Here is a 27,977-nt window from a genome sequence, read left to right as displayed (position 1 = left end):
GGGTGAAGAAAATCACAAATATATTTGGGCTTTCCCCTCTTTGGTTCACTTATCAAAATAAGGAATCAAACAACAGAGACGAGTAGCAAACAGTTGATTTAATCATCCGAGTCATACAACAATGATTTCATCTTAAAGGTTTAAAATGCAGAACAAGTCAATACAAACTCATGCAAAGCTTCACTGCAATGGCTGAAGAAGAAAAACTGAGAGCAAACAACTCGTAATGAAAGCTCATGCTCGGGCGCTTCAGTGTCCGCCTAACAAAAGCACATCGTTAAAAAACACAGCAGGACTTGGAGAGTACTTTGTCCTCAATGTTGCCCTGAAATAAAATGCTGCACAGATTAAAATATGGAAGAGAAAGGGGCTCCATCTGACCTCTGACCTCATCAGAGGAAGAATAACGTGGGATTTGATCAAATGGAAGCGGCTGTGCTTAAAAGTTCAAAGTACCATTTATAATAATAACTTACAAAGAAAACACATCTTACTACCTGCATCTGTGTTGCTATCTTACTTAAAGGTTTATCGCTCAACTGGGAGGAGAATCCTGGGGGGAACTAGACTGTTGAGCATCTGGAAGGACATCCAGATTACCTGCTGAGCCTCCTGCCACCACAGCCTGAATTCAGATAAATGGAAGATAAAGGATGGAGGGCCCTTTAAGTCTTATCCAGGTGCCTGATGAGTGAAGCACTCATTGCATTGTTTTAATTGACAGGTGTCGCGCAGTAGAAGACATCGAAACAGGAAGCAGAGAAATTGTGGAGTTTTTTCATAAAGTGATCTGAATCCCTCCACTCCCTTGGTGGCAGTACTTATTGCAAGTTCTACTTCCCCACATCGGACTCTGTGTTCCACAAATCTACTACTTTTTATTCCCTAAACCTGGAGCAGACTTCAAAACTGCCAAATAAATCTAACATGAATACTGATTAACATATATATTAACATGTTCTCTGTTTAGCATCTAATAAACCTGAAAATAAAATTTGATTTTGCTTCTACAATCTGCTTTACATTTTATCAATGTCCATCTTCTGCAAGTGGATACACTAAGAGCCTTTATTGTGAAAGGCAGGAACAGGAAGAAGCCCTTTTTGCACATGTGAAGAATAAATGAAGCTTCTGGTTTAGATCAGGCAGCAACAACCAGATCTCTAAGGTACTTAAGGTAAACAATAAACAAGCTGTTTAATTCTCTGATTTCTGATCAGATCTTCTCACTAAAACAGAAAAATCAGCATCTGACTGAGGTCAGAGGTCAGGGTAGGGGAAAGCTTCCGTCGCCTGGGGGGTGGGATTATTAAGACTCGACCTCACAGTCTGTGCAGAACTCACACTCGCACATTCACTCACAGGAACAGTTCATGCTGTAATAAATAAAAACATCCAGAGCATCTATAAAGTCCAACGCTAGAATATATATATGTATATATGTTTCTATATGTGGCTGTGTTTAAATATATTTATAAGTAGCTTTGATAGAATCATGTACATTTCAAAAGAAGCAGAGCTCCATTCAAAAGTGCCGCAGCTGAAATCAAACATTCACACGTCCCTTCGATCCCTCATATAAAAAAAACCCCAAAATGACAAACAGCAGTGAATTATGGGACAAAAAACAAAAGAACAACACTTGGATGTGGGCTCACTGTGCCCTGAGCTGTGCCTCCCAGGAGGCAGCTTTCTCAGTGTGCTTCCTTGTGAAACCAAAGCGCTCTTCCTTAACTTCACGTCTCTGACTCATCTGCTGCTGATTGTTATGGAAAGGAAAAATCAAACTGCAGACCTGTTGGAAGAAGCGCCCGATAGAGGATGAATTTCAATCTGGCAGTGTGAGGAAGGCTTTTATTCACCGCACTTTACTGAAAATAATCAATAAATAAATATAAAGGTAAACAAATGCAGTGCGGTCAATATTAACAGGGATCCTCAGCAATTAATCTGAGGATTGTTTTTTTTCTGTTTTTACTAAAAAAAAGCTTGATTTGTTTTATTACAAAAACAGTTCAGATCAATTCCTGATATCATCTTCAGTTTGTAAATATAGACTGAAAGCTCTGATTGTCCTGTCAGATGAGGAGTAAGAAAAGACCGCCAGAATCTCACTACAAGACACTGCTCAGGGCAAAGAAGCGAGCCCACGGAGGCTGAGCTGCTTACGAACGGAGCGCTTCAAGCTGCAGACAGACAGCTACATTCAACAGGAGAGAAGACATAGATCGATAGATAGATAGATCAGTAGATAGATAGAGTTGGCGTGGGGTAAGGCATCTCTCCGTCACTGTCCTTCTCTCCATCTGTCGTTTCCTCGTTTGGTTTTTCTCTTTGTATACATCAAACTAAACCTGCTGAACTTTCTCGTTCCCGCCGTCATCCCTCTCCCCGCTGGAGGAGAGGAAAAAAGGTTGAAATGGTTTAGGTGGTCAGTCCTCTCCTCTCCAGCTCCCTCGTCTGTTTCAGCTCTTTGATCCTGTAAAAATATATTTAAAACTCAATTCGAGCTGGCAGAAAAAATATCATTATAATTTTAAAATTCCTCCTGTTACCTGTGTCTGCAGCGCCGCAGAAACCTCATGATCTTGCGGGCTGCCTGGTCCTGTTTCTTTGTCAGAAACGACCCCCTTAATGACAACGAGAAAAGAAAATATCTGTCATCGGTGTGTGTCTCTAAACCTCACAACTTAAGAGATCTATCTAACTCAAACGAAACCCTTATCTTAAAGTTTAAATTGGGCCCTCTGTGGTCACTTTGATCAATTATTCTCTGCTCTCCGGCTCTTTACCCAGGTGCTCTGAACAGCAGATATTCAACCTCTGCTAAGAACTACAGACCACAGACAAGCTACAGACCCATTTCGAAACTTCCCATCATTACAGAAATATTAAAACAAGTCACAAGTAAGTAAGGCACTTGAGACACATAATATTCTTGATAACTTTCAGTCAGGTTTCAGGAAGTTACACTCCACAGGAACAGCTCTCCTTAAAGTCACAAATGACCTTCTGATGGCAGCGGATACGGGTTACTGCAAGGCTTTCAACTCACACTCAAAGTCTCACATATCACTCCACTGTTAGTTGCAATGGCTTGCTGCAAGGCTTGTGGTTAGCTACAGATATCAGTTTAAAATCCTCACTCTTACTTTTATGGCCTTAAAAATGCATCACACAAAAACAACATAACTTAAGTTCCCTGTAAAGCACTTTGTAGCACATTCTCTTCTTAAAAAGTGCTACATTAATAAATGGGACTTACTTAAAAATGAGGAACTAAATCTGTGTTTCGATGCAGAGGCTTATTTAAAGAGAACTTTTACATTAAGCTTCATTGTTGACATGAAGGCAGCACAGCAACTGATCTTTTCGAGAAAAACTTGAGGGAACAAGTGATTATATTTAGAGAAGATTTTGAAAGTTATTTTCTTGTGTGAAACAAGTTAACAACATATGTCCAGATGTTCAACACGTCGGTGAATATCCCAAAGGAGCAAGTTATTATCATGATGGGACAAATGATCTTGTTGTGGGAAAACAAATTATTTTTCTGCAGACGACAGAAAGAAGACAGCAGCTTGTTCCCTCAAGTTTTTATCCTGAGGGAACAAATTACCTTTTTGGAGGAAAAAGTTATCTTGACTGAACAAGTTATTAACCTGTTTTAAAGAATGATTTATTTAAGGGCTAAGTTGTATTTCTTGAAGGAACAAATTCATATTCAGAAGGAACAAGGAGAAACTCGTTTATTGTGTTGAGAGAACAAATTTTTATCTTGTGGGAAAAGATAAAAATTTCCTTGTTTTCTTGAGGGAACAATTTGTAATCAGAATGAAACTTTTTTTCCTTTTAGGAAACTATTATACTTAAGAGTATGGAAGAAGACACCGTCTTAACCTGTCATTACTACATTATTTTTGTGGGCAGAAATGAATCTTGTTTCCATGCGATCAGACCAGGTTTATTAGCTTGTTTCAGGAGTGATAAGGTCTTACTTGATCTTGGAGTTGTGGGAGGCGGTGCCTCTTGGTGCCTGTTTGAGCCTCTCATACTCCTTGTAGCTGCGGTAGTACTGCTGGATGAGGACGGCGGCCCGCCGGCTCTGCTGGAAACGCTTCTGCTCGTAGTACGACCTGAACTTGGACTGGATCAAGATGGCTGCCTGGGTCATCTTCTTATAGAGAGCGTACTGAGGGGGCAAACGGAGTGTTAGAGTTCGTACAGAAGAAACAGTGTTTAGAGAAACTGACGGGGAGATGATCCATCATCCGTTTTCTGTTTGATGTCGTCACTCCGGTGAACCTCAAATACCGTACCTCAGTTCAGGACTCTTTATAAATCTGACTTTCTTTTTGTTTTACTCAGTGCTGTCAGCATCAGCTCGCTAACGGAGATTTGCCGCATTAATGCGGTTATGGCGTTAACATCATTTTAACGTGATTAACGCTGACAGCACTCGTTTGGTTTTCCATTTCGCCCATTTAACCTCTGAGCAGAGTTTAACAATGTTTTTTAAGATGTTCATGTTGGGCATAAACTTAATCTCAGTTTTACTTTCACAGTAATAGTAAAAGTTTATCCTGCTATGAACTCAATATCTCGATGAACATAACTTGCTGGGACTATCTTACATTGCTTTTGCCACTAAAAGAGAAGGGAACATATTTGCTGTTTTACGCTGTCAAAGGTGATAATTTTTATTTTTCTTTGTCACTTGACAATAAAGTTGTTATCTTTGAGTATTTTATTGCTGCACAGTGAAGCCCTACTTTAACAATTTTATGTAATTTCTCAGGTTTGGGCCTCTCTGTTCCAGCTCGAATGAAAACTGGATCTAAAATAAAGTGACATCATGAGCTCGAGGTAGTACGGATACATTACTGCGGTCGTTAAACAGTGAGCCACACACCAACACACACACAGGGCGATGTACTGACTACACATCACTACGTCTACTGTCAGCCATATTACCTTCAGAGCTATCCATGTTAGCTAGCCAGAGAAAGAGAGAGAGAGAGATGGTAAAGAGACATGGCAGGTTAGTTTAGTGTTAGTGAAGCTCGAGACAAACTCAAACAGCTCAGCACACACACACCTGTTTGTACTTCCGGTAGCATCTCTGGATGACGGCCGCAGCCATGTCTTGCTGCTCCTTTAACCTCCGACCCTGAAAATAAAGAAAAAATACTAAGATTCCTGGGAATAAACTGCCAAACCAAACCTAGATGACAGCAGATGGATGGTATGAAAGAGTGACCTCTGAAGTTTAAGGATGTATTTCCTCTGGTATGCTTATCTGACTGCAGACATGATGTGGATGTTTGAGATACTGAGGGCATTTCTTTCTTTGTTAGCAGACACAAATTTGATAAAGAGCAGTGGAGAATACAGAAAGACATTTTTGGTGCTGAATGGGTCCAAATGCTTTGTTAACAGTTCAGCCCTTGTTAAAAAACCTTTGGAGAATTAGACTAGGATGACCAAATTCAGCTGGGGGAGAAGGAAGTGAATGATCGGACTAGATTACGGGACTGAACTGTGTTCTTGGACACACAGACTAAACTTAGAGGTGGATTACGGCTCGCCCTGCACTAGAAGGAAACCTTTATCCCTAATATTGCTCGCTCCCTCACTTCCCATAACGCCATGTGCACCTTGTATCTCCTGAAGGCGTTCTGGATGATTCTAGCGGCCTCGTAAAGCTCCCTCTGCTCGCCGTCTGTCAGCGTCAGCAGGGCGAAATCTCGCTCCATCTTCCCATTGGCTGAGGCGTTGAGGAATTCTGCCCATGCTGCAGAAGAGGGAGGGCGGAGCCTCTGGAGGGCTAAAGCGCTGAGTGGTGAGGGGGGGCACACGCGCCTGCAAGCACATGTGCACACTTCTCATGACAACGTTTGGTTCTAATGGTTACACTTTTCTGGCATCTTTTGGGGCAGGGCTTACCTGGGCGGGGAGTGTGCGTGGGTGTCGACCGTTTCCAGGTATGTAGCCAGCCAGGTGTCCTGTATGGCCGGGTTGTCCCACCTTTCTCGGAGCGGTGACTCCGCCCCCCTGGGGAAATCCTCCTGTTTGATTCGCTCTGGGGTTGCCTCGATGATTTGCTCTGCTAGCGTTGCCATGTCAACCTGTTGTGTGGGGATGGTAACCATAGCAACAGTGAATTTTTTTTCATTAAATACATTTAAAAAAATGAGTGTGGTCTAAACTAAGGGACTATATTTTGGTACCTGCAGCACCTCCTCCTCCAGATACGCCTCTTCCTCGCCTTCGTTCTCGGCATTCTCACTGTAGCTCAGCAGCTGCTCCTCCAGTGTGGCGTGCGACCGCCGCCTGCTCGCCGTGTGCATGTAAGACTGAGCGTGACTGGCAGAGACGCTCTCATAGTCCATGAGGTGAAGGGGGGAGTCTCTGGAACCACCAGGGTTCAAACCTGCAAGATCGAAATTGACGATCAGTGACCTCATCAGGTACGTCAGCGAATTACAAATAAATGAACGCTAATGCTACCTGTGCTGAAAGTGGTGTTTGTCTCCTCCCCCCACATGGACTCCAGAGGGAGGGAGGAGGGGGAGGGAGGGGAGACAGATAGTGAGGAAGAGGAGGAAGGAGACGAAGGGGAAGAGGGCGATGTCTCCATGGGGGCGGGGCCACTGGAGTAAGCAGAGCTGGGGGAGGGTGAGGAGGGGTCACTGGGGGAGGGGAGACTGCTGGAGGAGCTCAGACCTGTTGGGAAGAGTGCATACTGTTACAGCCAATCACAGAGATGGATTCAGGCCACATGATGGGCAACAGGTGTAAGCAGTACCTGTATCTGGGCTGGTGGAGAGAGGGGACAGTGGTGGCTGTGGTGTGTGCGTGTCTGCTGGAGGCGTGTGCACGTCTCTGGACACCACGTTAGCGAGCGTGCGCTGCATGTGCAGCTCCTCCAGCGCCGTGGCGAGGCGAGTGTGTCCTCGGGAGCGAGCAACAGCAAGAGGCAAGCGTCCCAGAGAATCAGGGATGCCCAGAGCCAGACTGTTCCAGCTGTAGAGGAGCTCTGCCGCCCTCTGATGGCCCAGCGCACATGCCCACATCTGGAATACACGTGACACAGAGGTGAGGGAAGCAGCAACCAGATGTTGGCATGACAACTCTGACACTTCCATTTATGAGGATGGAAGATGGTCTCTATCCAAAAAGTGAATAGATTTGCTTTAATTCACTCTGTATTGATTAAGGATTGCTCTTCAACATTTGTTGAAAACTAAAGTCACTCTTTTAGTGTTGAAGTTGTCTTTTACATTCCTCATATGGCGCTCACTGCGTTACTGCTGGACAATGAAAGTTGACCTTTAGTTGCAACTCAGTTAGCAATACGACAGCAAGTAACACAACAGGATGCAAGCTGCTCTTTAGGGATCAAACTTGGTGTTTTAAGGCAGAAGTTCCTCTTCTTGGTACAAATTTGAAATATTGAACAATGAACTTTGACCCCGTTGGCCACTGATGTTTGTGTGTGTATATTTACCAGCGGCGTGCAGGAGAAGTGGTCGACATTCAGAGGATCGACTTCCTGTTCCAGGTCCAGACTGTCGCTGTTTACATTCCTGTGAACAGCAACAACAATGTCAACAAAGCAAAAACAACAGCAGTAACAGGAAAATGTGTGTGTGTGTGTTTACCTCCAGTGTATGAGTGTGTGGATCAGGTGTGTGTATCCCTGTGCAGCAGCCAGGTGGAGCAGCGTCATGCCACGGTGACGAACGGAGTGATGAAGCCTCTCTCCTCCTCCCCCTGACCACCGACCGCCCCTCATCATCCGCTCGCACACTCCCACAATCCTCCTTTCGAACCACTGAGAGGACTGACACACACACACACACACACACACACACACACACACACACACACACACACACACATACACAGATCAGACAGCTTAATGTCAGCTTTGCCCTTTTTAACCTGCTCTGACCTCACCTGCTACCTGACTTCACAGGGTCATGTGACACTTTAGACCAATCACAGGGGAGCTCCTTTAGCTTGATAACTGATAGTTTATAAATCACCTCCTTCTCCTCCAGCTGGTAGGAAACATTACATTCATACCCTCCTCCCTCCCCTCCAGTTTTCCCTGCGACTCACCCAGGCATGCACACCTCCCCCTCCCCTCTCTGTGAGGACAAGCGCGGCTAAAAATGACTGAAGGCAGAAAGGGAGAGAGAGAGAGTCTCTGTGATCCACCCAGCTGTCAGTCATCCATCAGGCTCTCGGACAGCTGCAGCACCAACACCATGCTAACACCGCGCTAACCACACGCTAACCCGCGCAGTAAATAAACTCTGCGGTCTCCAGTTTACGCGCAACATTTTTATTTTAATTCAAAGTGACGTTTCCAGGCTGATTGATTACGTTCGCTCAGGTCAGCAATCAAAGACTCTAGGTCTGCAAAAGTGCCGCGATCGAGCTAAAACACTGGGTCTCTTTCTGACGCTCCTGGAGGATAAGTTACTCTGACTCATTCTATGAAAGGTTTAAGGAAAAATAAATGCCTTTAAGTTGCTAGAGTTGCTTTTAAAGTTGTTCTTTTGGTATGGAAGCTGCCCTTGAATTTCATCTTTAAGGCATCGCTCTTTAACTTTATGCAGATATTATTTGCGTAATATATTTTGTTTTTGAAGGATTCAAGTTGCCGCTGAAGTTGAGTGTTGTTCTTCACAAGCCACCCTTAGTTTCTGTAGTCCGAGAAAGTACTGACGGTGCTCTTTAAGCAATAAAGGATTAGTGTTAAAGGATGACTTTAATCCAGTTCCAGTTTAATCCACTTTAAGCCTGTTAACTTTAATTTGCTCTTTAAGGACTGAAGTTAGTTTCAAAGCAGCTGTTTGAGCTGAGTTGTTGTTAAAGGTTTAAAGCTGCTCTTTCATTTGCTCCTCATGGAATAAAGTTGCTTTTTAAACAAAAAAAGTGACTGTTAGGAATAAAACCTGATCATTAAGTGATAGAGTTGCTGTTAAAGCTTAAAGGATTAAGGGTTTTGTTAATGTTTCAAAGTTACCCTTTGGATGAAAGTTGCTCTTTAAGTTACTCTTTAGGCATTAAAGCTCCTGTTAAAGGCTTAAAGCTGCGCTTTATGTTGCTCGTTAGGAGTTCAGGTTGCTGGTGAATCTCCTTTAGCACAGTTCAGTGTAGATTAGTTGCTGTGTCCAGCTGCTCAGACAATGTGATTTTTAATTTTCTCGATCAGTGGAAAAAGCCAGCAGAGTTCAATCCAAGTGGCACCATGCTGACGCCTGAGGGTTGACACACACAAACATCTGTGTGTGCACAGCTGACTGACAGATGTGCACAGCTGCGTAACAGCCCGGGCACGAGAGAGTTAACGGGGCCTCCCTGAGCAGCTCTTCTTTCTCAAGACAACAGCAGATTGTTTCAGTTAAGGTCAAGTGTCTCTCTGTCACAGCGAGGCTATTTTAACTCGACCGCGGCGTCTGCCAAATTCCCATGACATCAGAGGGAGGGCGAGGGGGCGGAGGGAGGTTCAGCAGAGGTCACACCGTTTGTTCTTCACAGGATCCAGCTGTACGCGCTCGCCGCGAGGCCTCTGCTGCAGTTTGATGAGTTTAGAGGAGGATCCATCCAAGTTTCAGTCTTAGTGAATTTCAAATTAAAAGTTCAGCTGAACTGTTACTGCTCTCAGAATCGAGCTTCATTTGTCATCTTTTACTCTGTGAAGTAACTTTTCAGTTACTTCATGGTGGTTTTGATTGTTGTTGTTTAGCTCCAGGCTCCAGGTTGCTACTTTGAATGACCTGAGTGTGGGCACCAAATGAAAGATGTGAAAATAACGACTTTTCATTGTATTTTTTTTGACGAACAGAGGGCATCACAAGACTGAATTGTTACTTACAGTTCAGTTTTACAGCTTTCTTACAAAGACATCATCCATACCTTACACTATAAAGGTGGCTGTTGTTGTGATTTGGTGCTAGATAAACAAAAATTGTCGCTGTTAGTTATCCATTAACATGCACTCCATTTCCTCTGCTGTTAATTTTAATCATGGCTTCCTCAGGGCTCTATCCTTGGCCCACTTTTGTTTTCTATATATATATATATATATATATGATTTCTCCCAGCCAGACCACTCTTAGCTGTGATACCGCCCACTGCAGCTCTATGTCCCCCTGTCAGCCTCGACAGTTTGCTCACCTGCGTCAGTGACAGCAGACGCTGGGTGCTAAACACTTTCTAAGAGCTCAGCGATGATAAACACGGCGTCCGCTCTGACCTACAGTCAGCTCAGTTCATGGAACAAACATAAGAAGCTGTGTTAAAGTGTTCATCTTGGTTCTCTTTGTTTAAAATGTGCTCAGAATTGGATCATTGTCATCTGCTAATGCTTTGCACAACGTCACAAGTGCATTTAATTTTTCCCGCCATGATTATCGTGCTCCTCTCTACGCCACCATCAGAGCTCCCTTCACCGATATTATTAATAACTGTAAAGCACTGGATGGCTTTGTTCTGAAGTTCATTAAGAACCTCTTAACTCTCGGTGAATGTGAGTAAACAAAGATCAGCAGGCGTTTACATTCAGAGCTCAGTCCACCCACTGAGATCAAAACCTCTTTACTGACATTTTAATCTCTTCTTAAAAGAGTATTTGTTGACATGCTTTGAGAGGAGTGAACACACGGAGACAGAAATCCAACACAATTGTGACTTATTGTAGGTAAGCAGCGCTTTCAGGAAAGTTTGGTATGAAGTGACTTCAAATGGTGTTCAGATGGAGAACAGCAGTCTCACCTGTTCGTGGTCCTCTGGTGGAGGAGGAGGGGGCGTGGCCAGCTGGCTGCCGTGCTGCTGTTGATTTTGCCGTTGTTGCTGCTGTTGGTTGTTGTCGCGGGCCATCTCCACCATCCTGCGCTCCATCTGCTCCAGCCGCTCGAGAATGGACATCCTGAACTGATTATCTGCAGGAAGAGAACACGGAGGGTGAAACCCTGTCATCCATCGTCTATAGTTACTGACGCAGCGCTGCGGGGTGATTTTTTGTAGGGCGTTAGCATGGCGAAACAAAACTTTACAATATTTATAGGTTTATTTCTGAAAGGTCGTCTCCACTAACAGACGTCACTTATTCCTGAAGCGTAAACTGCACAGGGTTGCTACTAACAGGGCTGCTGAGTGAGAAAACTCCCTGGGTCCTACACTTCCCATGATGCACCGGTATCGAGGGTTATCTCTGGTAAACTGCTGCAGATTCAACAGCAGAAGGACAAACCGTCAATCATCGGAGTCCTGAAGCTCAGAAAACTGTGTGTGTTGACAGCTCTAACCATGAGGCTGCTCCTAAATAACTTTTTAAAGAGCACCTCTTTATCACTCACACACGCGCGCACACACACACAGTGTCTCACATGGAAACTATCTGACTGACTTCAATCGCTCAGCCGCCTGGCACACCGAGTGTGTGTGAAGGAAATAAAAGCAGAGTCCCTAATATAGCCTGTGACCTGGACCCCCCCCAAACACACACACTCTTACACACAGGGGACTCCCTGCTTTCTAACAGCTGCTGTGATTATTTTACCCGTTTCTCTGGATCGACCTTTGTCTGCTAACGAACAAAAACACCTACAAAGAGACACAAACTCAAAGAAAACGACGTCTGATTCGGACTCCTTCAGCCGGGGCGGCGGCCACGGGGACCTGAACGTCGTGACGGCTTTGAAAGTCTAAAAAAACAGTGCCGAGTTTAAAATCCAAACAGAAATGATGAGATGATCAATGCTTAAGGAAGAAGCAATGATTCAGATTCTCTCCTCAGAGAATGACAGACAGCACATTAAAGTTAACATTTTCTAGGTTTAAGGTCAAAAATAATTACACGTTACGCGTCGCACAACGTGAGAGATGTGGCTTCAGTTTTAAAACTTTTAACAGTTACTTCCACCTGCAGCTCTCATGTTTGTTCCTGTTATTAAACACCTAATCAATACAAGTTTACAGAAAGAAAATTACCTCTCTGATGACTGTGGGTGGTTGCCGTGGTTATGTGGCAACCATGTAACCATGACAACCATCACATTTATAAAAAAAAAACCCCCACACACTCTCTTAGGTTGGTCCTACCGGCACCATCCTGCTGCCGAGTGTCCATCGTCTGTCTGTGGGCGTCTGATTTCAGGTGAGGAGCATGCTGGGTACGCTGTGATGTCACAGGACAAGTCTACACGGGATCCTTATGTGTGCAGCAACGCACAAAGACACGCATGCCATGAGGAGGCAGACTGAGCGGCGGTACGAGGATCAGAGAGAGAGAGAGAGCAGGCAGGACGTCCAAACACTGCAGAAAGGCATGCTGGGAAACCCACAAAGAGGGAAGGGGAGGGGCGGGGAGGGGAGGCTGATAGAGTGTCTCCACTGACTGTGTGACATTCCTGAATGTGAGACGGAAACCCTCGACAGACAGACAGCTGAGGCCAGACAGCTGCCCTCTCACTCTGACCACAACAACCAACCGAGCTGAAAACAAGATGCTGCAGTTCCACTATTGTCCACCAGAGGCCCCCCAAGTGTGTAAGTGTTAAAAAGTCCAACTTCACAGCAGAAATCAGCATGTCTCTGTGTCAGAAAAACAGGAGTACACATTTAACAGCCTTTAAATGTCTGACCTGAAGTATTTTAAACAAAAATCTGAGTTTTCCTGGATGCAGGAACCGACAGATCACAGAGAAAAACAAAACTCAGAATGGAGTTCCACAAGGCTCTATTACTGATCCTCTGCTTATTATTCAGATTATATCATCTTGTTTGTTTGCTTCTACAAATGTACAGAGGGTGTTTTTTTTTAAAATATGCCACGTGTTAAAGTTATGATAATTCATTATTAGGGGCGTGATCTCTGACAGGTTGCTGTAGCTGCTAGCTGTCTGCTAGGCCTCGCATCAGCTAATTGGAAACCTGTACTGGGCCTCTAGAACTTGTGCTGTGGGATCCTTTTTTTTTTTAAATCCAATAATCTGACAAATAATATGACTGCTGTGTGGTTAAATGTACTGCCCAAGAATTCTAAGCTCTAATTTCAATGAGTGCAATTCAAAGACTTTATTTAAATGTTACTCAGTGCTGATTTAGGATGGATCTGATTTTAAGGCAACTAGTATTAGCTGACATCCTGGTCACTTCTGGCTCAATAAAAATTAGACTATTGCAGTCAGCTGCATCAACGTAACATGCAGTTATATCTTTAGGAGGTGGACGCCAGCGTACAGCGGTGAGTGCAGCGTTAATTAATACAAACAAAAACGACTGTGGCTCAGGGGGTTGGGAATCGCATCTGTAACCGGAAGGTTGCCGGTTCAATCCCTGGGCTCTCTGTCCTGGTCGTTGTGTCCTTGGGCAAGACACTTCACCTACTGCCTACTGGTGATGGCCAGAGGGGCCGATGGCGCGATAAGGCAGCCTCGCTTCTGTCAGTCTGCCCCAGGGCAGCTGTGGCTACAACTGTAGCTTGCCTCCACCAGTGTATGAATGTGAGAGTGAATGAATAGTGATGTTGTAAAGCGCTTTGGGTGCCTTGAAAAGCGCTATATAAATCCAATCCATTATTATCATTATAATAAGCAACTGTCACTGATGAAAGACTTCCTAATAGGAAGTATCCCTATACTGCCACAAGGTTTCAGCAGCAGACAGATGTGAGGACTGTAAATGAATTTAGGAATAAATATTAGAATATCTGGGAGGAGGCCCAGGGCAGACTCAGGACACGCTGGTGAGATTATATCTCTCGGCTGGCCTGGGAACGCCTTGGTGTTCCCCCGGATAAGCTGGGGAGAGGGAGGTCTGGGCTTCTCTGCTTAGGCTGCTGCCTCTGCGACCCGGATAAAACAAAATCTTTGCCATACGCAAAGTTACAGAAAAAAAGACCAAGTTAAAATAAAAGTTCACTGTATGATGATAAATAATGACAATGACTAAAGTGAAGGTAGAGACTGGTCTGAATCAGCTGTTGGACTCTGCTGCCCTCTTGTGGACGAGCAGCTGAAGCCCACACTGACTCTAGCAGAGCAGCTCAGAGTATCACCTACTCGTCTGATCAATATCCCGATCACTGAACAGTAGTTGCTCCACTGTAAACCTTCTAACTACACTTCATATTCATACAGCACTTTGGCCTTTAAATGCTTTCAAACCATCAACATTCTGATTAACAGGCAATTTGTTCCTGACCGCATGAGTCAAACATGAACTCAGGAACACGTTAGACGAATGTGTAAACCACTACAGTACAGAGGCACTGAACCCAAAATGCTGATATAATTTATTTAAAACTTCTACTACTACTAGTTTTTTTCTACTACATCATTTTCCATCCAAGAACAAACTACATATTCAGACAGACGTCCGTACAGTCCTCCAAAGAACCAACTGGAGGGAGTGTAATGGTGATGACACCATGTGTGCAGGGAGGATGTGATTGCTTAACAAATTGGACGCTCTTTATATATTGGAACAGTTTCCATTGCGGTATAAGGACCACCAACAACAAAAATACTGTAGCCCACAGACTGGTTGGTCCTCACATCTTTAACACTTTGGCTGGTTTCGCCTCATAAGTAAGATTAAGGAGGTGAACCTCTGATGGGACACTTCGCCTGGTGGATAATCTTCTAGAATACTTCCAGATACTTGACTTCTGTTTGCTTTTTGTCCTTCTGTGTTGGTTTCTGTGGGTTTGTGGCTGTTCTTCACGATCATAAGAACAAACTGGGATTTTGGAACATCCTAAACTGAGTGAAAGTTTGGTTCTGAGGTTGGAGTGAGCTTTGAAGAAGTGTATCTGACCTCTGAACCGCTTGTGTGGTAGAGTTTACTTGACTGAACTGACTTTTCGATGTTTTGTAGGCTTGGTTTTGATTGGTTGATTTCACTGATACAGACTGCCTTGTGTTGGGGTTGTCATGTAATGCCTGAGATTCAAACATATCAAGCATCATCTGTTTTTTGTTTTTTGGCAGTACAAAATCTGAAATATCAGGATCTCTAAATTCTCTAAATTCTTCCACGTTAATTATTTGCCATGTGTAGGTGGCGACATAGAGAGGGAAATCTGACCGTCTAGTGAGAGCCAGTCGAGCTGAGAGCTGGGCAGAGAGCTGGCGTTCCTCGCTCTGTACTCGAACAGGACCGAAGACGAAACCGAACCTCCAGACTCCAGGACCTGCAGACAGACCAGGCCGGCCTCATGGGCTGAAAGACAGGAGATGGGAGAGTCTGTCAGGTCACACGCGCCATTTCAATCAGCATAGTCAGGCTGGAAGAGGAAAATCTGTGTGTACCAGGACAGTAGCAGCGCAGCACCCCTGGCTGGATCAGCGAGGCGGGGACGGTGCTCTGATCGAACACGCATGAATACCGACCCGACGGCTCGCTCCACGGCCCTGTTATCAGCACCTTTACTCCGCCCTGCAGAGGACACGACGATGACTGATGAGTCATCACTTTAACACCTTTACATACATGTATTTAAATACAAAATATTTATTATGTATTTAATAACACACAGTTAGTTTATCCTTTTATACTGTGTGACGTGAGGATGACACATCTGTAATTCTGACAATAAGTTTTTCAACCTCTTGCCTGACATTTGACTCTGCGCAACACTTCGTCTCCAAAGACAGAACAATCGACGCGTTTACTGATCAAAGTACACAAGAAGAAGTTCGTTATTAAAGATGAGGATGTTAAAAGTTTGCTACCCCTGTTAGTAGAAGCACCCGTGGTACGATTTCAAAATCCTACATCACTTCGTTGTTGAATTATCGCGTTCACAAACTTGGGTGCCCACATCACCAACTCAGCAGGGCGACGACAATCTGTTTGATTACATCCTGCAAAAATTTCCATCTTTTTTGTCGCGTCGAATCTTGGATAAATTGAAAGTTGTGTTCCCTCCATCACATACAGGGTTTTTTGCAACCCATAGAGAGTTTGCATTTAGAAAAAAAAAACACACACACAACATCGATGAAAAAAATATTAAAAATTAATATTTTATTACAATTATCTACGCATAATTTTTCTGAGAGACCTTACCTTTCACTATGAGCAAAATACACCTGTCGGGACATAATCATCTGAGCTCCTCGCACCACCAAACCCACCGTACTGTCCCCCTTCAATTCATCACATTTCTCTTGAGTCTCCCTCTTAGAAATATTTAATTAAGCCTCTGGGTCCAGGGTATAACTGGCCGTTTTTGACTACTTTTGATTTTACCTCTATATTTCACCTTTAAAAACTATTTATCTTGCCTTGTCTGGTATCACTATTTTCAGCACAACCTCAAATATCTGAAATTGGAGTTATTTTTTCATTTTTACACACTATAGTATCACAATTGATCTAAATTCAGACAAAAAAATGTTAAATCCGAGTAGAAGCGTTTCCACTGGAATCTGCCTTTGGTGGCTTTTGTGGAGCAAATGTGACATTCAGCAGTATAACTGACACACAAAACACAACACACTAACTACAGCCTCCAAACACTAAACGTCACTAATGTCTCGAATATGAAAACTCACTCTCTCTCTTTCTTCCACTCGCCCGCTTTCCGTCGCCATTTTTTAATGGTAACTGGTTTTACGCGGCCTATCGACACAATTTAAAATCTATAGTTTGAAGTCCTCCCTTTCTACCCAATTTGAAATGGAGACTCTGGGTCACTGCATCTTGTAGCTGTGTCGTCTTAAATTGGTCATGTTGTGCCAGCTTTCCCTCAGTTAGAAAGAATGAAACAAAAAACATTTTTCAATTGAGAGACGAGTAAGAACACAAAGAAATCATCATGCCACAAGGGAGCCTTGACTTCCTGAGCTCGCTCTCTGGGGGCGGCTTATGATGTGCGATTTGTACTTCTGTGATAAATGTACGACGTGGCCTGTACAAATGTCCAACACCACAAGAAGCAGCAGGAGGGTCTGACCATAGTGAACAGGCCAATCCCAGTCGGCTGCATCGATGCATCATGTCGTTTTATGGACGTCAGGTTCAATCTTCTGACTTTTACCCAGTTAAATCAATAAAACCTCACTGACGATAAATAATAACAATGACGACAGTGAAGGTAGAGACTGGTCTGAATCAGCTGCTGGACTCTGCTGCCCTCTTGTGGACGAGCAGCTGAACTCCACCCTGCCTGTGAAAGAAGCTCAGAGCATCAATCACTGACTCGTCTGATCAATGTCCCGATCACTGGACTCCACTTCCTTCACTGTAAACGTTCTGACTGATTTTCTATTGACTGATTGCTCGACTGTGAAGCGGATTTATTGGCGACTGATTACCTCGGGGTACGACCACTCCGGGGAGAAGTCTGTGATGGAAGCGAGGCGTGTGGAGGAGGCGGGCAGCGGGTGAGGAAAAGGGAGAAAGGAGGAGGAAGGGGAGGGCTGGGGAGGAACGACGTAGCGGACTCCTGCCGGAAACACGGCAGGGCTTGGCACGGCGGAGACGGCAGCGCAATGAGCCGCAACAGGATTGGCCTCCTCTGTCATGAGGTCAGAGATGAGGTCAGGAAACTGACTGTCAAAGGAAATGTCAAGCTCCTCCCCTCCCCGCTCGCAGGGCTCCGCCTCCTCCTCCAGCTGAGTGTTCATGCAGGTGTCCTCAGAGTCGGAACCCCGCCTGCTCTCCTCTTTCACCTGGATAGCAGTATCCATGGCAACAGCAGCAGGTGTGGAGTCCATGTTAGCGTCACTGTTGGCAAATATTGAAGACTGCTGCTGCAGCAACAAGGGCTGACGGGATGTCTGAGCGGGGGTTGGGGCCTCAGGTATACACAGGTGATTGGAGTGTTGCCCGGGGTTTAACGGATGCTGATGCTCGCCAGCCTGTCGGTAAGTCTGATTGGCCGGCTGGCAGGCCTGGGTCGCCGCACTCTGACACACCAGGAGCAGGGAGGCAGAACTGCTAATGGTCTGTTGCCGTGGTGCCAAGCTGGAGGAGGCATGGTTTGTCTGGAAGGCAGAGAAATAAAAAGGGTGTTGATGTAGGAGGAGGGTCACAAGCTTCTGCTACAGGAAATAGTCCCCCACTAAAAGACACTTTTTAAAAAGAAATAGATCGAGCACATCCTCACCTGCAGGAGAGCGAGTTTAGAGGGAGGAGCACTTCCTTCATCATCATCATCTTCCCCCCTCCTGTCCTTCACCTCTTCTTCTGCATCCTCCCTCACTGCCTCAGACTCCCCCAGAGCTCCGAGCTCCAAGCAGAGCGGCAGCAGGGGCGGGGCCACAGTGGACGTGGGAGACAGTGATAGGGAGAGGGAGGGGGGCATTGTAGACTGAACTTGGGGAGAAGAGGAGGAGGAGGAGGAAGGAGAGGCAGAAAGAGGGAGGACTGAGTCTCTCCTGTCCACTTCACAGGAAGATGAGAGGGAGGACAGTGAGGAAGGAGGGGAAACAGAGGATGGAGGGGTGGAGGTGGGGGACAGGGAGAGAGCGAGGGAGGGGGGAGAGAAGGGGGAGGAGGTGGTGCACATGACAGAGGTGGGGGTGGACGAGGAGGAGGGAGGAGGAACAGGGCCGCCGTACGTCTGGCCTTGTTTGGGGGAGTTGAGGAACGAGTCAGGATCAAAGGCAGGGGGAAGGGATGGGGGAGGCGGCGGCGGCGGCGGGGGTGAGGGGGAGGAGGGGGGAGAGGGTGGGGAGACAGCGGCAGCAGGAGGTGGTGGGGAGCAGAGGGAGGTGGATGTGTTGGAGGAAGACGGGGTTAAGAGAAGGCCTCCAATAACCGGGGAGGGCAGAAGAGTGAGTGAGAGGGTGGTCACGCCTGGTGCCTGCACAGGAGGCGGGGGGAGGGAAGGGGGGGCAGGTGAGGAGGAGGAAGTTGGAGGGGAAGGGGAGGTGGGCTTGATGCCTGGGGGAGGGAGGGCCGGGGAAAGCAGCAACTGCCCAGAGCCGGTGAATGACAGGCTCCTCCGCAAACCCGCCTCCTCCGCTCTCGCCACGCCGCCCCCTCCTCCCTCTCCTGTTATGGCAGCAGTCGCCATGACAATGACTGCGTTCTGTGGCAGTGCCACCGTCGTCAGGTTGCCATGGCGGTCTCCGTAGAAACCGTTACCGTTGTTACTCATGGTGACAGCAGCTCGGTGGGATTGAGGCGGGGAGGAGGAGGAGCTGTGGGAAACAAACAGGACTAATCGATCAATCAGGAAACGAGCTCATGATCAATACCCTCTGACAACTTTCTGGCACAAATTGTTCATGAATTTCACAATCAGTGAGTCCATATGTGTTCTCTGCAGAGTCAGTGTGAATCTGAGGCAGAGCTGCTTTAAAATAAAACGCTTTTCTCTCGGGATCAAACAGTTCAAAAGGACAATAACGAGAATTACAGATCCTCCAACAAAGCCAATGACTTTTTTAACTATTTTAATTGAAGTGCTTTATGGCTTTTTCTTTGCTCGTGAAATTCAGTTTAGTAGTTTTTGGGCTATCTCGCTTAAAACGAACCACCAAACCAAAAGGACTCGAGCAGGAACGTTCACAGTTCGACCGATAACTTCCCTTTTTCCTGTGCGGATGACTTACGTGGACGAGGGGCAGGGAGATGAGACCGGGCTGGTCTGAGCCTGAAGGTGAGGCAGTTTGGCTTCTCCTCCCGCTCCTCCTCTCCCCACCTCCCCCAGCTCAGAGGACACTGGCGAGGCGGATGGCCTACAGGAAGAGGGCGGGAGTTTCGGGGAGATGATGCGATGCTTGGTGCTGTTACATCGGTGGGGAATGTTCACTCCGGATGACACTGTGCTCAGAGATAAACAGGGCTGGGCGGTTAGTTTCACTCTGTGATGTCATAGCGATGTCACAGTGAAGGTGTTCAGGGCTCACCCTGGGCAGTGTTACACAGGCAGGTGTGTGTGCGCGGCTGTGGTTTGGTTCTTTGTCGGTCCAGGATTTGCTGAACCAACTCCTCAATACTGAAATCTCCCGCACCAACTGAACACTTCATACTGTGGACTGAAACGCAGTAAAACTACACATTAGTACTACAAAACATACACACTCTGCATCCACACAATGTGGCAAACACATGCAGTTAGGTGTTCGTGCATACACATGGGCCTCAGCTGGCTCAGCAGGTCGTCTCGGCTCCAGCGCACGCTGTCATGGCGGTCGGCCACCGCGCAAAGCAGTGGACTGCATTTCCCAGAATCCTCCAGGGATGGCACGTTCAGGTAGTGGACCAGCACGATGTCTGGGTTCTGTCGCACAGAAACACACTGATTAATACTATTTTAGGTTTACGTTTTCTATTATTTTGTGTCTGCATGTATGTGCACGTGTCTGCATGTATGTGCACGTGTCTGCATGTATGTGCACGTGTCTGCATGTATGTGCATGTGTCTGCATGGGAAAGTACTGCTAACTGAGGCTGCAAGTGCGTACACGCCTGCAGTTGATGTCTTAGTTCTGATACGCAGTTTTAGGGACCCTCTCACTCTGCTCGTGCTTACCTGCAGCCTCATAACTAAACTGGCGACTAAACTCAGGAATTCAAGTAATAAATAATAAAACAAATAATAAATCTAGGATCAAACACTGGTAAATAAACTTGGAAACTAACACCAGGAACTAAATACAACAACTAAACTCGGGAACTAAACTCTGGTCTGAAGTCAGGAGCCAAATCCCAGGTAACTAAACTTAGACATGAAACATGGAAATAAGTCTGGGACTAAACGCTGGAACTAAAGGTGTAGTTTGGGAACTAAACTTTCTAACTAACTGGAAAACAAGCTGTAACCACTTGGGAACCAAAAGTTCAGTTTGGGAACTACAAACCATGGTCTTAAGGTAAGAACTAAATCACTGGGAACTAAATTTTACAACTAAATTTGGAACGAAACAAGTTTGGTAACAGGTTGGAACTAATACTAGATTAAACTTTGTAACTAAATTACAGATTGGGAACTAAACTCTGAGTAAGGAACTAAACCCCAGGAGAGACTAAAATTTGAAAACGATGGAAAAACATGGAACTAAACTCTGAGCTAAACTCAGTACCATAACTGGTGAACCAGTCTGAGACTAAATCCTAAACTTTACTTTTAAATTAAAAACAGTAAATAAATTTGGGAACTAAACTCAAAGAATAAACTGCATCTATCAATAAACTAGGGAACTCAACTTCATACTTCAGGAGTAAAGTCAAGCTCTGAACTTTGTCAGTGGAAACACCAACATTTAATCTCAGTGTTGCTTAATCTTAATGATGTTTAAGCCTGCAGTCGCTCACACACTGCAGTAAATAAAAGGAACCCGTAAACAAGCTGAGGACAACTTCTTTCTATATGGTTCCTTGTAAGCGCTGAATCAACACCACTTGGAAAACTGGCTGCAAACCAGTGGCAGCGTGGTGTGTGTTAATGTGTGTGTGACGGGGTGTTTATTCTGACCTGCAGCAGCCAGTAGCATCGTCTGTGGAATGTTGGCACGATGGAGGAATGGACGTAGCAACCATACAGGCACTGAAACCCAGAGACCAGCACAGTTTAGCAGGGGTCAGCCTCAACACTCGCTAATAGAACAGCACGATCCTTTCAAAATAAGAGCAGACGCTGTGTCGCTGCTGCAGCCTGGACTAACTGACTGATCTAAAACAGGATGTGGACACGAGCTTCGTCTTTATTCATAGAGATAATGTTCAGGGCAGCAAATGCATCTTATTTCCTCCCACAATAATCTCACAAACAGTATTCCTTCTGCTGTGCTGTGACACTGTGCGTCCTGCAGGGGGAGCAGCTGTGCTCAGGTGTGTGTGTGCACGTGCTGCAGACCTCCATGCCCTGGACCTTCAGCTTCATGTGGTCTTCTCTCGTCGTCTTTCCATCCTTCCTTTTCTTCCAGCAGTATCCGTCCTTTCTGTACTTCACCTTCTTCCTGTTGTACAGGATGATGCTGCCGTTCTTCGGCCTGACACACAAACCGATCAATCAATCAATAAAATCCAACAGGAGAGAGGCCCTCAGCTGTTTGTGTATGACAGGTGTGCTCTGGGTCTGTACCTGGTTTTGAGGGTGCAGGAGAGCCACTCGTCATGTCTGTCGAAGGATATCAGGTAGGAAGCGATTTCCTGCAGAAACAAAGACGATTTACATGATTTCAAATCACACGTAGAGCTCAGAGTGAACTGCTCGTAAAAACAGCGTTACAGTCGACATACAGGACGAAACGTTTTCTGCTGACGCTCAAGAAAACGTTTTCTGTCATATCGTTTAGTGACCCCGAAAACTTCAGGAGGCTTTCAATGTCCCAGTAAAACATCGGACTGAGCAGCAGTTAGTTGTTAGTTAGAATGACCAGAATATCCGAGTTATAATTATGTAAAATAAAACAATCAGCCACATCTGTGACGCTGACGCCAAATCTTCCTTTCAAAGTCAGAAAACCCCACAGATGGTGACGGCGGGAACTGTCAACTGTAACGGGCTCATCAGGTTTAGACAGTGTGGCGTGTGCAGACTGAATAAATAACGGGACTTCTTGAGTTTCTGTTTCATATTTATCAGAGCAGAAACACTCAGAGCAGCGAGGCCTGTGCAGGTTTTAGTTCCTCAAACTGACGGTTTCTGCCTCACATTTAAAGAACGGCCCCTCTGCTATTGTTACCATTGTATTGATGTGCATGTCCGACCTGATGCAGTCACCTACGCTCACAGTGGGTGGAGGCCCAAGGGCTCTCTGACTGTCTTTCTGGGGCAGGGAGGGTTGCGGGGAAAGTCGCAAGTAAACACCAGTTTTAAAGGGATCGCACCTCTGAGCCTGCCCCGAAAGTCCTCACTTAAAAGTGATGATAACAGCAGTGATGGAGGACACGAACGTGGGTAATAGAACAGCTTACCTTTAACGTTTGAAACTCTGCTTTCATTCTTAACCTGCTTCTCTGATCCTACCTCGGTCTGTTGTTCTAAACAGTGATAATGATAATATCCTCCGTGTGATGTCACTTCCTGCCTCCACCGGTTGCGTCAAACAGGAAACGAGAATCACACGAGAACTCACCTCGTTAGTGTTCCACCTGAGCCGCTCATTAGGCAGGCTGGACGAGCGAGGGAGACACTCGAGCAGCTTGTTGGGAAGAAACACCTTCCTCTGTCCTTTGTTCTCTGCACACACACACACACACACACACACACACACACACACACACACAGTTAGTGGTTCTGCTGGTTCTGATGCGGACAAACACCTCAAATTCTCATCATCATCACCCTCAGTGAGAGAGGACACGATTAGAAATGAGTCCATCACAGGGACAGCTCAGTCAGAGAGGCTGAGAAGGTCTGAGCATGTGCAGAGGAGGGAGGGTGGAGGATGAAGGTGGAGCTGCCAGGCAGGAGGAACAGAGGAAGAGCTCAGAGGAGGTTCAAGGATGAAGGAGGACATGCAGAGCGTTGGTGTAACAGAGGAGCATGCTGGGATAGGAAGAGGTGGAGGTAGATGATGCGATGTGGAAGAAGCACCGATCAAAGGCCCGAATCCTGAACATTAATCTCTGAATATCTCAGGATCTCAGCAAAGACGGCGGAAAACAGTCACATTTTAGGTAAAAACAAACAAACACTTTAGAGGTTTTTACAGGATATGACATGAAGGACAAAATGACCCAGGACTGATGAACAGAAAAACAAAGTGTCAGACAGTGGACACGTTCCACCAATCGCAGCTGGGCAGAGCCAGCGTTTCACTCACAACTGAGACTAAAAATAGACGCGTCTGAGTTGGCAACGTGTGCAACCTCAGTTTGACCACAGCGAGCAGCAAAAAGCCGCCGAACTCAGGTGTAGCTGGGCGCGGGGGTCCGTGTGGATGACTGCGTGCCAAAGTTCAACGAGTTAAAGGTATGAAAATGTCCTGTCAGGGGCTTCATGCACCATCACTGGCTTTACAATATAAACAAGTTCAATTAGAGACTTAACCGTTTTTCCAGCCTGCCTCCATCTTTCTTTCTTTTTCTTTTGTACTTTATTATTTTGCTAATCTTGACCCACAAACTCTCAGGTCTAACAGAGGAGCCGAGCTTGAAGATCTCACAAACCCCACCCCTCCTCCACCAGTAAAGATACACGGGGACCCACTATATCTCTGATGTACTGCAGGAAACTGGGACACTTGTTCCGATATATGTTACCGAAGCACCCAGGAGCTCATTCATTTCATCGAGAGGAAAAAGTCAGACTGTCACTGAGTCTAAAAGTAGGAAAGCATTCAGAAACACTGAAACAGAGTTTAGTGGATGAGGTCACTGAGTCAGAGCAGCACTGACTTCTTCTGTTTGGTTTACTGAGACACAGCTGACACAACAGAGCTCTACAGCAGCAAGCATCATCAGACCACAGTGAGTCTGCAGGGCGTTATCTGACTGAAGCATCTCCATGTCACTGGTAGCTGAAACAGATTACACACGATGAAATCCTACACGACGTACCGCTGTGAGCTGCAGTCAAACTTTGGTAAAGACTTAAAACAGGTAAAATTAAACAGCTGCAGACGCCTCGGCAACCAAAGCGTCTCTAATGTTCCCTCAGAGGAGCTTCCTAACATCTGCCCTCCAGCAGGTTCATCCTTTGATTTCATCAGATTAATATGTCTGCACTCTTGTTTTCATACCGTCCTGTAGTACAGGACCTGCGATCAGCCTTTCACTGAGTCATTTCATACGCGAACAGAGCAGAAAAACCACAGAACACCAACAAAATGGCTTCTTACTGTCCACCTCCCTTATTTACAGCTTTCCATCAGAGAGCAAAGGTCACAGGGGGCGCCATTACATCGTCATAGCAACACTAACACTGCTAGTAGCAACACTAACATTAATTAAACAAAAATAAATCTTTTAACCGACTAATGACGTTTTTTCTTTCAGCTAGTTGAAAAAACCCAAAACAAACATCTAGCCGTTGCTCTGAAGAGAACGGCTAGATGTTTGTTATTATTATTAAAAAAAACTACATATTAATATACATATAATAATAATTATTACAAATTGTATAATATCTAAACATTTTAAAATGAATTAAAACATGAATAAACGCTATGAAATGATTTTGTTTAATCATGATTTAATTTTTTTAACAATTTTTTTTACATAAAGTTAAAATGATCAAGTAAACTAAACAGTAAATATATAAAAACAAAATGAAAGTAATACAACACGAAAATGAAATTTAAACAATATCTAAAGAGCTAATGTGGACAACAAGCTTAAAAAAGTATCCAACTTATATTAATAATAATAAATAAAAAATGTTAAACTTGAAATATTTGTTTTTTATAATTATTTTTTCATTTTTTCACTTCAATAAAAATAAACCTTTTTAGAACAGATTTGAAGGAAAGGGGTAGAAGTAAAAGTAATATAGCATAATTTATAACTACTACTAACAATAATAGTAATAAAATATCAGTAATAAAATAAAATTCGTTTATTTGAAATAAAACTAGGTCCAGTAATATTAAAATATACAGTTCAGTAATAATATACCCGAGATAGAACCAAAAACCCTAATAATACAAAACCGGTTAAATAAATAAGAATAAACACACGTTATCTTACATTTATTTAATAGTTTTATATATAAAAAAAAGATAAATAACAACAAATATCAAAGCGAAAACAGACACAATAACAAAGAAACAGCATAAATAATAAAAGAAGGACAGCGAAGTTTAAGAGGCGGTCCAGCTGGACAAACAGTCACAAACAAATACACGAGAAGACAGAAAGAGCTAAAACACTTCAACTGCAAGAAGAAGTGACATATTGATCCTCTGACTCACAATGAAAGACACAACCAGCTACACCGACAGTAAGACACACAGCACCAAACACAGCAGCTCGTGAGGCCTGGCAGGAAATCAGAAATCCGTTAAAGAAGAACTCATTGATCTGATGGACACACAAACGCGACACCATGCAGTCACTGTCTGTGTGCAGGTGGATGGGACTGACCTGTCTCCGGGGAAACCATCTCCTTGTTGCTCATGGTGACGAGTCCATGCAGGATGAGTCTCACACAAGGCAAGGCGGCCTGCACTGCCCCGCTACACACACACAGAACAGGTCATCAGTGTGATCAATGACAAACAAGAGCTGCAAACACACACATCTGATATCTCAACTGACCAGCTCCACACAAACACACAGACAGCCACGCACTTCTTCAATAGCTCCCTGTTGCCTAGCAACAGCTGAATTTGCACCCACTTTACATGGAGAGCGTGTAAAGTGGGTGTGTGTTGGGATAGGAGTGTGTTTGTGTGTGTTTAGTTACATAACAACAGCTTCACGGTGTGAGTGTGTGATGATTAACCCACAGAATGACTTCTTTGATTAATTCGTGAATAAAACCCAAACATCACCTGCTGTCACACACACACACACACACACACACACACACAGAAAACATGCCAGCTGTCACTTGATCGATATCTGATTTAGTTCTAATCATCAAGACGCTCACTGAGGCAGGTTCACAGATAACAGATGACGCTGAGCCTCTTGTGTAGAGGATCCATCCTCCTCCCACACAGGCTCGGTCTCCACAGGCCGGGCTCAGACCCCGGATTCTCATGGGTGCTATGGCCGCCTCGCAGAGCACAGCACCCCGCCCGCGGGAGCTCAGCTGCAGCTGGCTGGTCAAAGCTAACGTTTCACGCCTTTGCGTTAACAATTAGCACAGTTACCCAGACAACAACAGGTTTTAACGCAGCGCTGCATTTATTCAAGCCCTCATGATCTACACTCGGAGGGGAACTCAGATGCGAGTGCGGATGTTTGGGTGTTAGCTGCTCTGCTAGCCGTCTAACTCCACCGGCGGAGCTCGGCTAGCTGCTGGTAACAGGCTCGCCTCCGCGGTGATTAAAGCAGTCCCGGAGCCCAGCTGCAGGGCTTCACCTGCCGGTCACAGCACGCTACACCGAGCCAGCCAGCGGTGGCTCCTTTCCAGATATACCGTATAAAACAGAGCGAGCTAGTCGAGAGCAGCACAGAGTTCGGAGGTAAAACAATCTGTTTAAAGCTCCTTTACCTTCCGCCTTCAGCACAGCCGCCATCTTCTCTGGCTATGACGTCACTGCGCAGAAACGTCTGGCGGGAGGGAGGACTAGTTTTTTTTCTGTTTATTACTAGCACATTGTAAAAATACAATACTAAATTCTTTCTTGTGTTAATTTAATTGTACTTGTGAAAAACGTAAAGGAATATGCAGTTGCATCCTCTGATTACACTTTAAAGGTTTTATCTGGAAGGAATATTCCAGAGTTTGTGTGTGTTATAATGTGTCATTTTGTTATCTGGCTCTTTTTCTCAATTTTTGTATTTTTTGTGCACAGGTCTCTTTTGACTAAGAGAACTTGATCTCATTGTTTAAATAAAGGAGCAAATAATAGAAGCAATAGTGTTATATAGTAGTGTAACAATATTATTGTTGTTGTTGTTGTAAGTGTGACAAAAAGTACTAAATCTGGATTAAAGAAATTTTCTTCAAGAAAAAAATATGGGGGAAACAATCCACAGTTGATGTTGTATTGGTGCAGTTCTTGTTAAATCTTGTTTTTGGTGTAGTCTGTGCAAGTCTGATGATTTCTTCTTATGGACTTTTTTTCTCTCTCCTTGTGACTGTCACTGTCACTTTGTAAATAATATGAAAACATTTTAATCCAGAAACTCAATTTTCTTCCTCCTTTTATAGCATCCAACATCCACCCAGAATATTTGAGAGTATGTGCACTGATAAAACTTGTGACAGGTGGGTAAAGACCAACAGCACAGTCTTCTGCATGAGCTGTTATCGTGACCTGAAAGCCACTGACTTCATCTTAATGCACTTAGACCTACTACTCCTCAGTCACCGGATGTGAATCAAGCTAAAAGCCATTTGAGAACTTTGACCATAAAGTTCTTAATTCAAAAAGGTT

At 44.9% G+C, this 27,977-nt stretch overlaps 1 protein-coding gene across 1 annotated transcript; it reads right to left on the bottom strand.

Annotated features, from left to right (window-relative positions):
* Positions 1-90: 90 nt before the first annotated feature.
* Positions 91-27,124, bottom strand: camta2 (calmodulin binding transcription activator 2). The gene is made up of 25 exons (XM_085378313.1): positions 27,089-27,124; positions 26,011-26,102; positions 23,061-23,164; positions 22,064-22,131; positions 21,836-21,971; positions 21,455-21,526; positions 20,113-20,260; positions 19,887-20,015; positions 19,590-19,800; positions 18,137-19,175; positions 17,343-18,014; positions 15,333-15,459; positions 15,109-15,243; positions 10,792-10,958; positions 7,665-7,846; positions 7,511-7,589; positions 6,809-7,076; positions 6,511-6,726; positions 6,231-6,433; positions 5,947-6,128; positions 5,658-5,862; positions 5,099-5,170; positions 3,999-4,192; positions 2,556-2,630; positions 91-2,479 (listed from the first exon to the last, which is right to left on the bottom strand). Exons 2-25 carry the CDS (start codon positions 26,042-26,044, stop codon positions 2,425-2,427), a joined length of 4,773 nt encoding a protein of 1,590 aa, XP_085234439.1. The 5' UTR covers positions 26,045-26,102; positions 27,089-27,124; the 3' UTR covers positions 91-2,424.
* Between the last annotated feature and the right edge of the window lie 853 nt (positions 27,125-27,977).

This window comes from Diplotaxodon limnothrissa, linkage group LG3 (genome assembly GCF_057381915.1).
Source record: "Diplotaxodon limnothrissa isolate DT_005_m linkage group LG3, D_limnothrissa_male_GT1.1, whole genome shotgun sequence".
In the NCBI taxonomy this organism is placed as follows: domain Eukaryota; kingdom Metazoa; phylum Chordata; class Actinopteri; order Cichliformes; family Cichlidae; genus Diplotaxodon; species Diplotaxodon limnothrissa.
The sequence above is the reverse complement of the archived record's forward strand: the minus strand, read 5'-3'. Positions and strand labels throughout refer to the sequence as shown.

Excerpts from the sequence above, each read along its gene's own strand:
- camta2 (XM_085378313.1), bottom strand. The coding sequence starts at position 26,044 with ATGAGCAACAAGGAGATGGTTTCCCCGGAGACAG. Across the intron at positions 19,801-19,886 it reads CCTGTGTAACACTGCCCAGG|TGTCATCCGGAGTGAACATT; the intron begins GTGAGCCCTGAA and ends CTCTGAGCACAG. Across the intron at positions 6,727-6,808 it reads CTCCACCAGCCCAGATACAG|GTCTGAGCTCCTCCAGCAGT; the intron begins GTACTGCTTACA and ends TCTTCCCAACAG.